The 13,734-nt window shown below is 44.7% G+C and overlaps 1 protein-coding gene across 1 annotated transcript in view; it reads right to left on the reverse strand.

Annotated features, from left to right (window-relative positions):
- Cfap54 (cilia and flagella associated protein 54) overlaps nucleotides 1-13,734 on the reverse strand; it is a 283,795-nt gene that overhangs the window by 214,981 nt on the left and 55,080 nt on the right. Inside the window, exons 18-20 of the mRNA XM_051139645.1 lie at nucleotides 11,602-11,688; nucleotides 11,386-11,507; nucleotides 3,305-3,481 (exon numbers count right to left, since the gene is read on the reverse strand). Of these exons, the coding sequence (XP_050995602.1) occupies nucleotides 3,305-3,481; nucleotides 11,386-11,507; nucleotides 11,602-11,688 (386 nt within the window). The remainder of the gene's footprint in view (nucleotides 1-3,304; nucleotides 3,482-11,385; nucleotides 11,508-11,601; nucleotides 11,689-13,734) is intronic.

Raw genomic sequence — 13,734 nt, forward strand, 5'->3', positions numbered from 1 at the left:
GAACTGTCTGTCCATTTTGAGAGCCACAGGCATTTGTGAGCCGCCTGTGGGATGTGGGATGTGCTGAAGACCAAGCCTGGGTCCTCTGCAGCAGGCAGTAAGTGCTCTTTACCTCTGAGCTATCTCTGCGGCCTAACACTTAGTCTTTTAAGTCCTTTATATAACCTAATGTTAACCCTCTGTCAGTGATACGACTAACAAGGACTTTTCTCCCATTCTTTGGCTGTACAGAGCTTTTTAATTTCATACAATCCCATTTGTCAAATCTTGCTTTTTCCCCCCTAAGCTATCCCAGTCCTTTTCACACAGTCCTCCTCAGATAGGCCTGCACCTGTATCTTGACGTGCTTTTCCCTAGTACATTCAGAGTTTCAGATCTCATAGTAAGGCCTTTGACCTATCTCGAATTGATTTCTTCCAGCAAGAAATCTGCTCTCATCCTTCTACATGTGGACACCCAGCTCCGCGGGCACACGCTGCCGAGGAGGCTGTCTTCTCTCCAGTGTATGTTTTAGGCATCTTTGTCAAAAAATCATGTGGGAAACATCCGCCACATTCCTTGAGAGGGAAGTGCTGCTGTCACGGGAAACCGTAAGGCAGAAAGGCTAAGTCATTTTGACTCAGCGCAGACAGGCACACAAGCTGATGCCAGAGACAACTTCATCTGGAGGGACTTGAGATGTGACTAGATGGAACAGAGATGACCATTTGCAAGATTTTCCTGTGACATATACATATGACAAGAACAACAAGGCGTAGGGGGAAGGGAAGCGCTGAGACATGCAGGGTGTTTACAACCGAAGGTCCCAGTCTGTGTAAGGAAGCCAGACAGAAACTCGCCAAAGTGAGCACTGGGGTTGTCCCTGATTCCATTCAGGTCCCCTTTTAAAGGAACAGTTTGAACATGATTGATTACTTTCTAGAATTACCAAAAGCCAAGCCACTCATGGCTTCCTGGCTTCATCGAGTGAGGCTTTTGGTCTGTCCCTTTGTGCTTCCAAAGAAAACTTTTCAGGTAACTGTGACATGTAGGACTAATTAAGAATGCTAGCTAACATGAGCAGAAATGCAGAAATGGGGAAAGCAACAAAGAGAGTACTGGGACCCTGGAGGCTGGAAGACAAAGGTAAAGACCCAGTGCATCTCCAAAACACAACACAACACAACACAAACATCAAAATAATGGACTGAGCAACTCTTGATTACCCGTATAAAAAGAGTACATGCTCCACAGTGTGTGTGTGTTGGGGGGGTGGGGGGGTGTGTGACAGAAAGACTGTGTTGTATGATAGATATTTATTTTATGCAAACCAGAATCTAGAGAGCAAATTCTCTCTAAAAGCATTTTTACAAGGAGATTTTATATTTTTATTTTGCTCCTAGTTCCTGTAACACAAAGAAGCAATGTGTAATTAGAATCTACATAAGAATAGAGACGGTGTGAACAAATCACTAACTTTGGAAATAAGGTTTTATAGACAATGTAAGTAACATTAGCATTTGCAACTATAGAAACAGATTTCAATGAAGTGATGTCTTAGGAGGCTTCCCTGAGACAAAAGATGGCCAAACCAACAAACCAGAAACTTACATAAGCCCACAGTGCCACCTAGTGGTGACTAAGAGGAAGCAGCAGGCGAGCCTTCCTGAACCAACTCTCCTAATGAGTAATTTACATAAATGATATGTGCCATTGAAAAGTACTAGAGCTGCAGGTCGAATATGGGGTGCTAATGCTTTTCTGTGGTCAAGCAACATAAAGTAAAACTGTCGCTAAATAGTAATACTGAAAAAATTAATGTTTGCATTAAAGGGAAATGTTTAAAAGCAAACACTAAATTTCATAGCCCTCATTCTGTATAATTTTCTAAAACCAGCGAAGCCTTGCTCCTAGCACAGATCTCCAAAGTCTCCAATGCTGAACCCCCAAAATGACGCTTTCACAGCAGCACATGCAAATGTAAAACGAAGGCTATTTCTCCTCCCACAGTTTCAAAGAACAAAACAACACGCAAGCAACAATAGTTCTGAAGAAAGTACACCCCATCCATCTAAAGGCACTCGAGAGTGAGCCACACTTCATCCATGTTCCACTTTGTGCCCGTTAATTCATGCACAACTTGGCGGCTGACAGACATTTAAGAAAAAAAAAATCTCATTGTAGAGCATTGATGAAAAATGTCACAGAATAATACAACCAGTCTCTAACTCCAGTAATTAGTTTGGTAGATTCTATTATGTGTGATTAATAAAAGTAGCAGGAAGCCATCAGCTAATATGTCGGTGATATTATATATCAGCTTGCTTTGTTTTTTCAACAGGGTGTCGTACTGGCCTTCAACTTGCTGTGGAGCCAGGGACCTGTTAGTTAACAGGTCCTTCTGCCTCTGCCTCCAAAGGGCTGACATTAAAGGCACCACGTGGCACCACTTTACGTGGCCCTGGGGACAGAACAAGGCCTTTATGAGTGCTAGATGCAGCCTCTACTGACTATGCACATCTCCTCTCGCTCAGTTTCTTCTCACAATAAACACGCTTTACAAATGAAAAGACATCTTCAAACTGTACTTGGTCTTTCTAAAGGCCAAATTGTACTGCCGGTAAGCAGAGGAGCTAGACTTCAAAGTCTCCGTGTGCAAAATGCCCTAAAGATAACCAAAGATAGGAATGCATTGTGGGAGAACATCAAAGAAGCCCATCAAGAGGAAAGAGTAATATTTAATATAAACTAGATGGAGCCGGTTTCTTGTTAGGAGATGACATCCCAGGAGTTAGTACCACTTAGGCTATGATCTGGTACTCAGGGATGAGAGTAAGGCGCACCCTAATAAATCCATACAGGCTTGTGACTGGAGAGACATTTGGATTGTCACTTGTTTCCACAGTGACGTGAGAAAGATTTACATAGAGTCTCTAGACTCACAACCTTCAAATGCCCATGTCCTACAGCTTTGTCCCCAGTGCTGGCTCTCGGAGGAACTACCCTGTTCCAGTGTCTAATTCTATCCCAGCCCTCTGCCTTGAGCGCAATGTCATTGTGGCAGACACGTAAAGGGAACTCTTTTTTTTTTCTATTGTTTCTCCTTCCCAAGTGTTTGAGATATCTTTAGAGAACAATTCATAAAAGGAAAAAATATCATGAATAAATTAAGCGTAGATAAGACATGAAAATGCTAATCTGATGCTTGGTGCTTATAAATAAGACTATTCATTCGGGTCGTAGAGGCAATAATAATATGAGTCCTTAAAGTCCTGAACGCGCTTATGTTGCATGGCGCATGGCGGCACTCAGGAGGACACCATACCTTAACATCTGAAATGAATGGAGCGGGCTTCAGAGTCACAGAGCAGTGAGTCCGGGCCAGCAGGATGGGTGGGGGAGGGATTCGGCTCTTCTTCGTCTTTGAACTCTCCAAGTACTTCTGATAGGAATAGAGGGCATTTTGTTCTGCTTCAACCTTCTCAATTAAGGCATACGTTTCCTGTAACGAAGTGTGAAAATAGAAAAATACATTTCAGGAGCCTGAGCCTCCTTTGTATTTGTAGAATTCTCTTGCGGTAACTGTTCTCTTTCTATAAGTCATTTCTTGAACCCCAGAGGCATAAATATACATGTTAATATGTATTGCTGGCTGGTTTTTTGAAGGGCTATAAAAAGACTACTAAGTGAGCATCATCAATGGAAACAGATGCATATGTCTAAATGTAATGGTCATATATTAATAGGAGGTCTTTTTGTCTTTAAATTCACTGAATATCTACCGTCATACTTTATTATGTTTCGGCAGTTCATAACACAGACACACAGAAACCTGCCTTTATGCTGATAAGCCATAAGCCCACCACTGTGAGCCTGCAATATGACTCTCAAGAAATAAGATTATTGATACATGTGATTTGTGAAAAGAATGTCGTTGAGAGTTTAGATCATCAAGATGAAGCTAGAAGAGACAAAAATGTCAACTCTGTAATTCGGAAGGAGAAGCGCTCATTGTTTCCAGCCCTTAGATAGAGACAACACCTAGCTATCAGACAAACTGCACCTACAGGAATGTGTAAACCTCCTAACAATACCAACACTACTTAAAATAATAATAGTAATATTTTAGTCTCAATAATCACAGACATCAAACATATTTGTCTTTACTTTTTTGTTGGGTATTTTGTTGTTTTTTGAGTTTTGGTTTGGTTTGGTTTTTTGATACAGGGTTTCTCTGTGTACCCTTGGCTGTCCTGTACTCACTCTGTAGACCAGGCTGGCCTCGCACTCACAGAGATCTACCTGCCTCTGCCTCCTGAGTGCTGGGATTAAAGGCGTGTGCCACCATGCCCGGCTTGTCTTTACTTTTATAAGATATTTAAGAAGGGTAGAGAGAGAGTTTGGTGGTTCATTCTTCCAGAGGACCCAGGTTTGCTGCCAACACCCATGTACAGCTTCCTGTAATCACAGTTCCAGAGGATCCGACAACCTCCCTGGCCTCTGCGAGCACCAGGCACTCACATGGTACACATATTTATATTCAAGAAAACACTCGTACACATGAAACAAAAAACATAACTATTTTTAAAGGTATTTGAATATCTTAAATATCTGCTACTAATTTTCAAAAACTTAATAAGCTGGGAAAAATAATTAGCTTCATTAAAATATTATTTTTAGTTAAAAGACAGAGTACTAAAATAGCACTCTTGGTGCTCCTAATGAAACACTAAAGGGAGGTCCAATGAAGCCCAAAAAGAGATGAGGGGCTACCACCCCACTGTTTTCTAGATGCTCCACGCTGTCAACAGACACAAAAGAGAAGCTTCTACAACTAGGAAGGCAAAATGTCTGCCTCCCAAATCTCAAGCCCTCCCACTCTGCTACATTAGGCCTGTGCTATTTCTCCTACAGGAGACATGTAGAGTTTGAAGTTTCCATGTAGACACCTGGACTTCAAGTTCGATAAAGAAAAGACTAGACATGGAGTTTTAGTGTTCCTCAAAGTGACACTCAAGGCTGAAGGGGCAAACTAGCACCCCATTATAAGACTGGAGTTCCAGACATGGTTTTTCCTAAAATAATAAGACCAAAATAAGATGACCAACCTGTCATTTTTATGTTTTAGTTGAGTGACTGGCACCCAGCTCTAAAATCACTAGCAGTAACTAAGATGTATCTTCAATGATACAGGCTTTAACGTGCTACTTATCCAATGCTTGTAAAGTGTCTCTGCACTCGAGGTCACAAGTCTTAGCCAAAACAAAGGCCAACTGTCCCTTCATTTGGGAAGAGTAGCGGGGATGGTCTGTCACTAACACAAAGTAAAAGTCCAGAAGTAGGGCTTGAACGTTTTTATCACTAACGAAGGCTAGGGGTGATTCTGAAGTGTGTCAGGAACTGTCACACACAGCTTCAGGTAGGAAACAGCAGATCACAGGCTGCCTGGCTGCCTTTCATCCTCCACAGAAGTCAGGCCAGGCCCTCTTGGACACAGAGACCTGAGGGGACGGTGTCATGGTGTGCTATGAGATATTTCTTTTCTTACCCAGGACCAGACTCCTCAGTCCTGTCGTGGTCAGGCTAAATATCCTGGTGTAGAACTTCCCCCCTACCCCAATAAAAGCCTATCAAAGTCAGAAAACACCCCATGTTTAGGGAGGAGGGGGAGTCTGAAGCCTTTCCTTTCTGGACCCATCATGCTGTGCATAGCATCTGTCTCTCCTACTCTCCCACTTCAAGCTGAGCCATCTCTCCAGCTCAATTTTTTAAGCTAAGGATTTTACTTTATTTTGAAGATTGATTGATTGATTGATTAAGTATATAGTGTTTTGCCTGCATGTATGCCTGCACGCCAGAAGAGGGCACCAGATCTCATTACAGATGGTTGTGAGCCACCATGTGGTTGCTGGGAATTGAACTCAGGACCTTTGGAAGAGCAAGCAGTGCTCTTAACCTCCGAGCCATCTCTCCAGCCCCAAGCTAAGGATTTTGTATGCAAAATAATAGACAAATATCTTAAGACTTAGGAGGACATCAATAACACAGGACATAGAGTTAATCAGTGGCAGAACAGGAACTCTAGCCAAGACCCTATACTCCTAATCACAATGCCCCTGCATCCAATTTCAAAGCTAAGCTGGGGGGAAAAAACCATTGGGAAGACAAACCAGACATAGTTCACTACACTGTACCTTTAAGATAGATGACAAAGAAAAGTCTCTACCAGGTAACTATGCCCAAAGCTGCTGGCAGTGTTTGAAACCCAGGGTTTGAACCATAACCTCATGGGGGGGGAGGGTCAGAATCAGAAAGGCCTCTGATCTTCCACAAGAAAGACATGTATAGAACAAGCACAAAGAACTGAGAAGGTTGGGGGGGGGGGGAGAGTGTTCACACCTCCCTTCAGAGAAACAAATAGGACCGCGTTGACTGAAATTCCATGAATAAGGAAAAGAAATGAACTCAATTACTGCCAGTTCGGTTCATAGAATAGAATTAGAAGCATAAATTCAGGGAACATTAAAACCAGGACTTATTAGGACTTCCAGGAGCTCTGGTTTCCTTCTCAGCTCTGGTTCTAAAATGGGACTACACAATTACATTCTGCACCAACAGTAAGCACGAATCTGCTAGACCATAACGCCCCTTTGCGTAGAGTTGGGGTACTAACACCAGGACTTGGCACTGCTGACTCTCTCTCCGCAGCAGGGGTACTTTGCCTCCAGAGAGCATTAGAAGAAAACCAGATGCAGCCATTGGGTCTCTTTGCAACAGAAGCTACTGGGAAAATGTGGGTCAGAAGGACGGAGTATTCCCAGAACAAGGTCACTGCATTCTCATCAGCACACAGGCTTGGCAACAGATGGATTGCTGAGCTCCATCTCCTTATAGGGGGCATAAAGAGACCCCTTTTCCTTGGCAAGAAGTTGCTCCTGGGGTAGGTACACTAAAGTTGCAGTCTTTTCCTATCACTACAGAAGGTTCAGCCTCTAAGAAGGGAGCAACCAACAGGCCCCTTTCGCATCTTTGGCATCTGGACTCTATCTGATTTTATCTAGTGGGAAGGACGTAACTCCCCCTTCTGTGTTATTTGGATGCAGAAAACAGCATTCTAGAAGACTGCCTTGAAAAGCCTTAGGAGTATCTCTGTCTCTTTCCAATGAGAAATGTCATCTGCTAAGATACTGAAAGGTCAACTGGTAGACCCATCAGTGAACTAAATGTTTAACATAAGCTGCAGGGTGGCTGCTCAACTCAAAAGGAGAAAATCATCCAGTAGGGGTACTAAGTGACATCTCTTACAATAAAGGGATAACTTAATGTGCAAAGCCAAAACAGACTGACGGAGTCAAACAGCCAAGGCAGGAGAATGGGATAAATATATTCCTCTAAACAAGAAAAGAAAAAAAAAAAGGTATTCATCCCATTTGGGAGACCAACATTATCAAAAATCTGTCCCTTGTCTGTAGCAACAAATTGGTTTTAATTGGTTTGGAGTCACAGACACTTGATAAGATCATATGGATCCACAAGAGCAGAAAACTTTTGAAAAGCCAAAACAGGGTATGAATTACTTAAGAGTTCCTAAGAGACTCAAGCTTTTTCATACCTTTTTATGGTATCGGTTGACACATCAATTACTAACTTGGGGACAATTTTATTACAAGACCATGATAATGTAAAACATTTTGTGATATTCCTCGGCAGAGAATGCTTGCCAAGGGAGAGAAGTTTATTTATCTTCTTTAAGGAAAGAAAGTTTGACAATTATTTGAGTCATAACATCACTGTTTAGGAGAGTGCCCCAAGGAGCAATCGTGTCACCACAACACTGAGATGGAAACTGCCACTGAGGAGCAGTGGTGGCCACCGAAGACACGGGAGCGCAAATAAATATTCAGCATGCTCCCAACTGGGAAAGTCCCACGTTGAGGATCTCTCATGCATAGCAGAGCCTCCAGACTCATGTCACGGAGCGTCCTTATGAGGGCAGCACACTCATACTTCTTCTGGAGTTCAAACAGTCTTGGGAAATAGGAAGACCCGGACTCTTAGGCTCCTCACTTCTCTGCCATCTCCCTCCCCTGCCTCAGTGGGAAGGAAGTGCCATATAATGGAAATAGTGAGAAAACCCCAGACATTTCGCACTCATCAGGCTCCAAACGCATGTGGGATTGGTCCTAAGGGCAATTGTTTTTAAGAAATTATGTTTTGTTCTCCATAGACTTGGGACTGGCATGCCAGTGTCCTCTAAGCAGGCAGCCATGAAGCATCTGCCTAGGAAACAGATCTAAACACCTCCAGAAATCTTCCAACAGAGCTCAGAGGCTACTTGACCTTGTCAGTTCAGATACCCAGTACCGCCACCAACTCACATGCTGGAAACTCAGACTCTTCCTTCATCCTGCCGGGACAGAACACACACACACACACACACACACACACACACACACACATGCACACGTGCGCGCACACACACACACACACTCCTTGAATAGCACCTACCCATCCGAAGCCCTCAGCCTGCTGAGCAGGAGCGCGTTTGGTTCCTCTCTACCTGCCATCTGACCTCATGCTTTACCGAGGTTCCCCCAAGCCCCTCCTGCCTTTGCTTCGTCAAAGCCCCTCACAGTAAATGACATGCAGGATGACAAGGCACAGCGACTTCTGGATCCTTAGGACCCTGCACACGTTCCCGTGGGTCTCTCATCTTTGGCTACTCAGTGGTCTCTGAGTGTTCAACTTTAGTCTATGTCCAAGTTTCCAAAGTCCTGCTTGCTAACCTCAAACACATCGTTCTAGCTTTCTCAGACTCTCAAATTTATGGTTTCTGATTGGCTCTTATAGGGTGGTCCAGGTTGAGGATTTTTCTGTGACAAAGTCTTCACCTTGATGTCTTATTTCCTTTCCCATTCAATCTGAACTTGGGGTTTTTGTTTGTTTTTTCGTACAGTAAACATCTAGTTCTTATCTGTAATAACAAGGACACAGAGCGCTGCGGGTTCAGGAAAGAGCTGACGTCACAATCCCTCTTCATAATCAGCTGTGCTAGATGAGAAGGCCTGTGACCATGGGGGAAATGGGGCACCATGAGCAGGCCCCCAAGGTAAGAGCCAATCAGGAGGGGACGGAATGTCATTCCAGAAACAACATGGCGGATCCTTAAAAGGAAAAAGGACCTTCCCCTCAAAACCTGGAGAAGAGCACCATTAGGAGAGATACCTTAAAGTGGAAGAGTAGATAAAAAAGGTGTTGTGTACAGCATGATAGGGGAGCTTGAGGAAAAGAGGAAGCCTTCAGAGAAGTCCCCTGAGCAAAGGCAAGATATAACTTCCGTGTATTTTTAGAGGGTGGCTTAAAATTCCACACCATCTGATTATGATTTAGTCCACCAGAGCCTAAACACCTGGGAGCCCCCACTCCCCAATCTGTGTGTCTTAACTTCCATGGCCAGGGTCTGTTGGCTGCCAGGAGCCTGGCCTGATGCCTGAGATAATGGGGCAGCTAGGAAGTCTGTGGTCTAATATCATCGTTTTTTAAAAATTGAATGATCCTGCACGAATCTTCATTGTGACGCTGCTGTCACTGCTGCTAAGCATGCTACATCAGGATAGAGCAGAAACTGTGAAGAAAGAGCCTGAACAGCCGTGCTCCCCAGCCTCAGGGAGAACTTCCGTGTTCCGGCCAGTCCCTTTACTTGCACTCAGTGCGTATCGCCATTCTTTCCTATCCTCAGTTCCCCTTCACTTTCCCTTCCTGTTACAACCATCCCCCCTCTTCACTGCTGGCAGAAGCCCTTGCTTCCTCCTTAGACAAGTCAGCATCCACGTACCCCTTCCTCCGCACCAACAAGCTCCTTGCATGCACGGCTCTCCACTGCTCCTCCCTTTCTGCATCAAAGGATGAAGCACCTGCCTTGCAGGCTACCCCTGGCCTATGCTTTCTTCCTCCTCCTCTTCCCTCTTTTGTGGCGGTCTGTTCGCATTTTAACCTCTCTTCTGTCTTCCATTTCCTGGTTCCTGTCTGTTGGTCCTTAGAACACTGGCATACCACATATATGTGTTCTACACATGCCTACTACATGCACATGTCTGTCTTCAACTTCTCTTAACTGCCCTGAGTTTGGTCTATTTTTTCCTTGTCTCATTGTCCAGGTTACCTGTGGCATTAGTTTCTGTTTTAATGTGATAAGCCTCACTCAGCCAGAGCTCTATCAGGGTATGGAATATCTCCCAATGTCCCGTGTGTTAAAGGTTTGGTCAACAGCCCAGGCACTAAAAGGCAATGGGACCTTTAATATGTGGGACCTAGTGGGATGTTAGGTTATGGGGGCATGCTTTTAAGGGGGATAGTAGAGTCCCACCCCTTCCCTTCCAGGCTCCATGAGCTGAGTGGGTTCCCTGATAACAAAAATTTTCACCATCTTCTCCTGTATCACCACAGACCTAAAAGCAAAGGGACTAAGCAACCATGGACTGGATTCCCTAAACTGTGAGCCAAATAAGCACTGGCTTCTTTTAGGGTGTGTATCTCTACATCTTTTCTTGTAGCATTGGGAAGCTGACAAATACAGACAATGCAATCGGGCTTTTATGGCTCACACATATGGCAAAAATGGAGCTATCCTAACATGCAACACAGTTGCCACCAGGGAGTCCTACTAAAAGCCTCATATCATGAATCAGCGAAAAGGCAAAACAATTTCCAGCATGAAGCCACGCTAAAGGTAGTGAGAGAGTGAGTGCTGAAGGCAATGAGAGAGTGAGTGCTGAAGGCAGTGAGAGAGTGAGTGCTGAAGGCAGTGAGAGAGTGAGTGCTGAAGGCAGTGAGAGAGTGAGTGCTGAAGGCAGTGAGAGAGTGAGTGCTGAAGGCAGTGAGAGAGTGAGTGCTGAAGGCAGTGAGAGAGTGAGTGCTGAAGGCAGTGAGAGAGTGAGTGCTGAAGGCAGTGAGAGAGTGAGTGCTGAAGGTAGTGAGAGAGTGAGTGAGTGCTAGCATACACGAGGCCTTGTGCTCCATCCCTAACACTACATTCTTATAAAAGACATCAACAAGAAGGCTGCTACACAGGTTAGCAGCAGCTGTCTGAAAGAGAGAGTACCTTTAACCAATGGGATTTCTGTATTCTAATTCAAATACAAACAATGTACCAGGCTGGCCAGTGTTGCTCCAATTTTAATTTCCCTTATTTGGACTCTTCCTCATTTTAGTTGGCCTGCCATGTCGGCTGTCTCTACAGACAAAAAATAAAACACTCGTTTGGAAATAGTTTGGGACTCGAGGTATAGATGGGTCCCCCTGTTCAGGCTGCTCCATGTAAGCTGATCCATAAAGCTCGCAATCCAATGCTAGGGAAGAAAGCATGCTTTGGAAAGATACACAAATCAAGATGAAATGATACATTACCATCAGCAAGCTCTGTGTAGTTGTGCAGGGTGCGTCTTTCTCAAACAGCAAAAGGGCCTTCTGCATCAGGTAGCTGGCTCGGAACAGCTTGTTCTTCTTTATTTTATTCATTACACTTAGCTCTGTAGAGGGACACGAGCATTTACTAAAAGGTTAGGATGCGAGGGATCATTTAAATGTGTTGAAATACAGGTGCTTCCAGCACGGATCACCTACCTGAGAAAGACAAGGTGCTCTTAGGTTCCTGTAATTTTTCCCGACCTTTCATGGAAGTGTTTATGATAACAGTTGGAGTCTGCAGAGCTGAACAACGACACGTATTATGAACCAAGCAGAATTTTTTTTCCCATGCAGGGGAACAAGCCCATGACCTTGGGCATGCTAGGCATGTGCTCTACCAATACCCTGCAAGGCCAGCCTTTGTTGAATTTTGGTTGAGGCAGGATCTCTCTATTTGGCTCAAGCTGGTCTTGAACTTGCTATGTAGCCCAGGCTGGACTCAAACCTATAATCTACTTGCTCTAGCTTCCCACGCGTTGGGACTACAGGCATGAACCACCACACCGAGTAGGGTGTAGTTTCGTTGTCACCACACTCTTTCCTTTTTCAGTGATGTACTTTCAGGGCATAGAATTTCCAAATTATAAAAACATTTGATTTTCTGTCTCATCTTAAATAAAATCAGGTTGTGGGTAAACTATTGGCTACTTTACCTTCTTATATAAAATGGCAAGCCCTGATACCAAACTGTCCTGGGTCCTTTCTAGAGAAACTGTGTCACCTGAGTCCCTAGGAAATATGAATACTGCCTGGCAGTGAAGACCTAACTATTTTCACCTAAAGCATTAATATGTACAGTTTGTGTACAGTGGGAACTGACTGTCATGGCGGTCCAGTACAATGAATGTGCTGGCCCAGGAGATGGAAAGAGTGCTGCCAGTTCTTGATGCTTTGATCTAGTCCACAGGAGACCTGGCACTATTTCGTTTCTGTCCCGCAAAGTGGGCGGGATGTAGTGGTTTGAATGGGCATGGGCCCCACGGGCTCCTGAATGTGAATATTTGTTCCCCAGTTGATGGAACTATTTTGGGAAGGATTCGTAGGTGTGGTCTCATCAGAGTTGTTACATCACCGGGAGTGGACTTTCAGGTTTCAAAATCCTATGCCAGACCCAGTCTCTCACTCTTTACTTTCCTCCAACTTGCAGATCAGGGTGTAGCCTTCTGCTATTGCTCAGGGCCATGCCTGCCTATCTGCTGCCATCCTACCTGCCATGATGGTCACGGACTCATCCTCTGAAAATGTTAAGCAAACCCCTGGTTGAATGATTTCTTTCATGTTTCCTAGATTATGGTGTCTCCTCACAGCAAGAGAACAGTAATTAGGACCCGGGGTCCCCTGAGGACACCTGACAACACATCCCTTTTGTTGCGTGTTATAGTCTGTGCTGACGAGGGCTGAATGACAGTGACTGGGGTAGAGCAAGACAGCGGCAGAGGATGAGGTGCACAGGGGACTTCCAATGCAGACCCAGCGAGACATCAGAGGGCAGCCACTGTCAGGTTCTTGAATAAGAGAGGCACAAACAGCACTTATGGAGCATAAATCCAGCAGCAGCATGCATGAGTGAAAACAGGCAGAAGGACAGAGATGGCAATCTGTGCCAGGATGGAAGGCCAATAAAGCAGCAGCAGAAGAGCCAAGGGGACTGAGAGGTAGCTGTGCGGACCCCTAACTCCACTGAAAATCCAGCTCGGCCCCCCATCTATACCTGTGCATGCTCCCTCATGAGAACTCATTTGGCCTTCAAAGACCCAATGGACAACAGTTAGAGAGGAAACCGTCACACAGTAACCCTGAGAGTAAGCAAAGCCCTGTTCTTCCACAAAGGACGACACGGGGAATAATACTGAGCATTCTCGAAGGAAGCCAGACATGGTCGCTGTACTGAGGTTGGAGGTGCATTTCTAAGCCACATCTTCTCAGCTTCAAATCCTGGTTATGTGGTTGTTCTCAGGCCGTGTGTTTCCACAGCAGAAGGGCTAGCGGGCTTTCAGCTTACTTACGGCCAAACAGGTGCTTTCATTGTCATTTGCTCCCCTCTACCTCTAAGGGGTCACACAGATAATGGGTTTTTCTCTGTTTGTACTTTGGTTTTTCGGTGGTTTTTTGTGTTGTTGTTGTTGTTTGGTTTGGTTTTAGTTTTTCAAGACAGGGTTTCTCTGTGTAGCCCTGGCTGTCCTAGAACTCGGTCTGTAGATGAGACTGGCCTTGAACTTGGAGATTTGCCTGCCCCTGCCCCTGCCTCTGCCTCTGCCTCCTGAGTACTGGGATTAAAGGCATGCTCTG

The sequence above is a fragment of the Acomys russatus genome, chromosome 31, assembly GCF_903995435.1.
Source record: "Acomys russatus chromosome 31, mAcoRus1.1, whole genome shotgun sequence".
In the NCBI taxonomy this organism is placed as follows: Eukaryota; Metazoa; Chordata; class Mammalia; order Rodentia; family Muridae; genus Acomys; species Acomys russatus.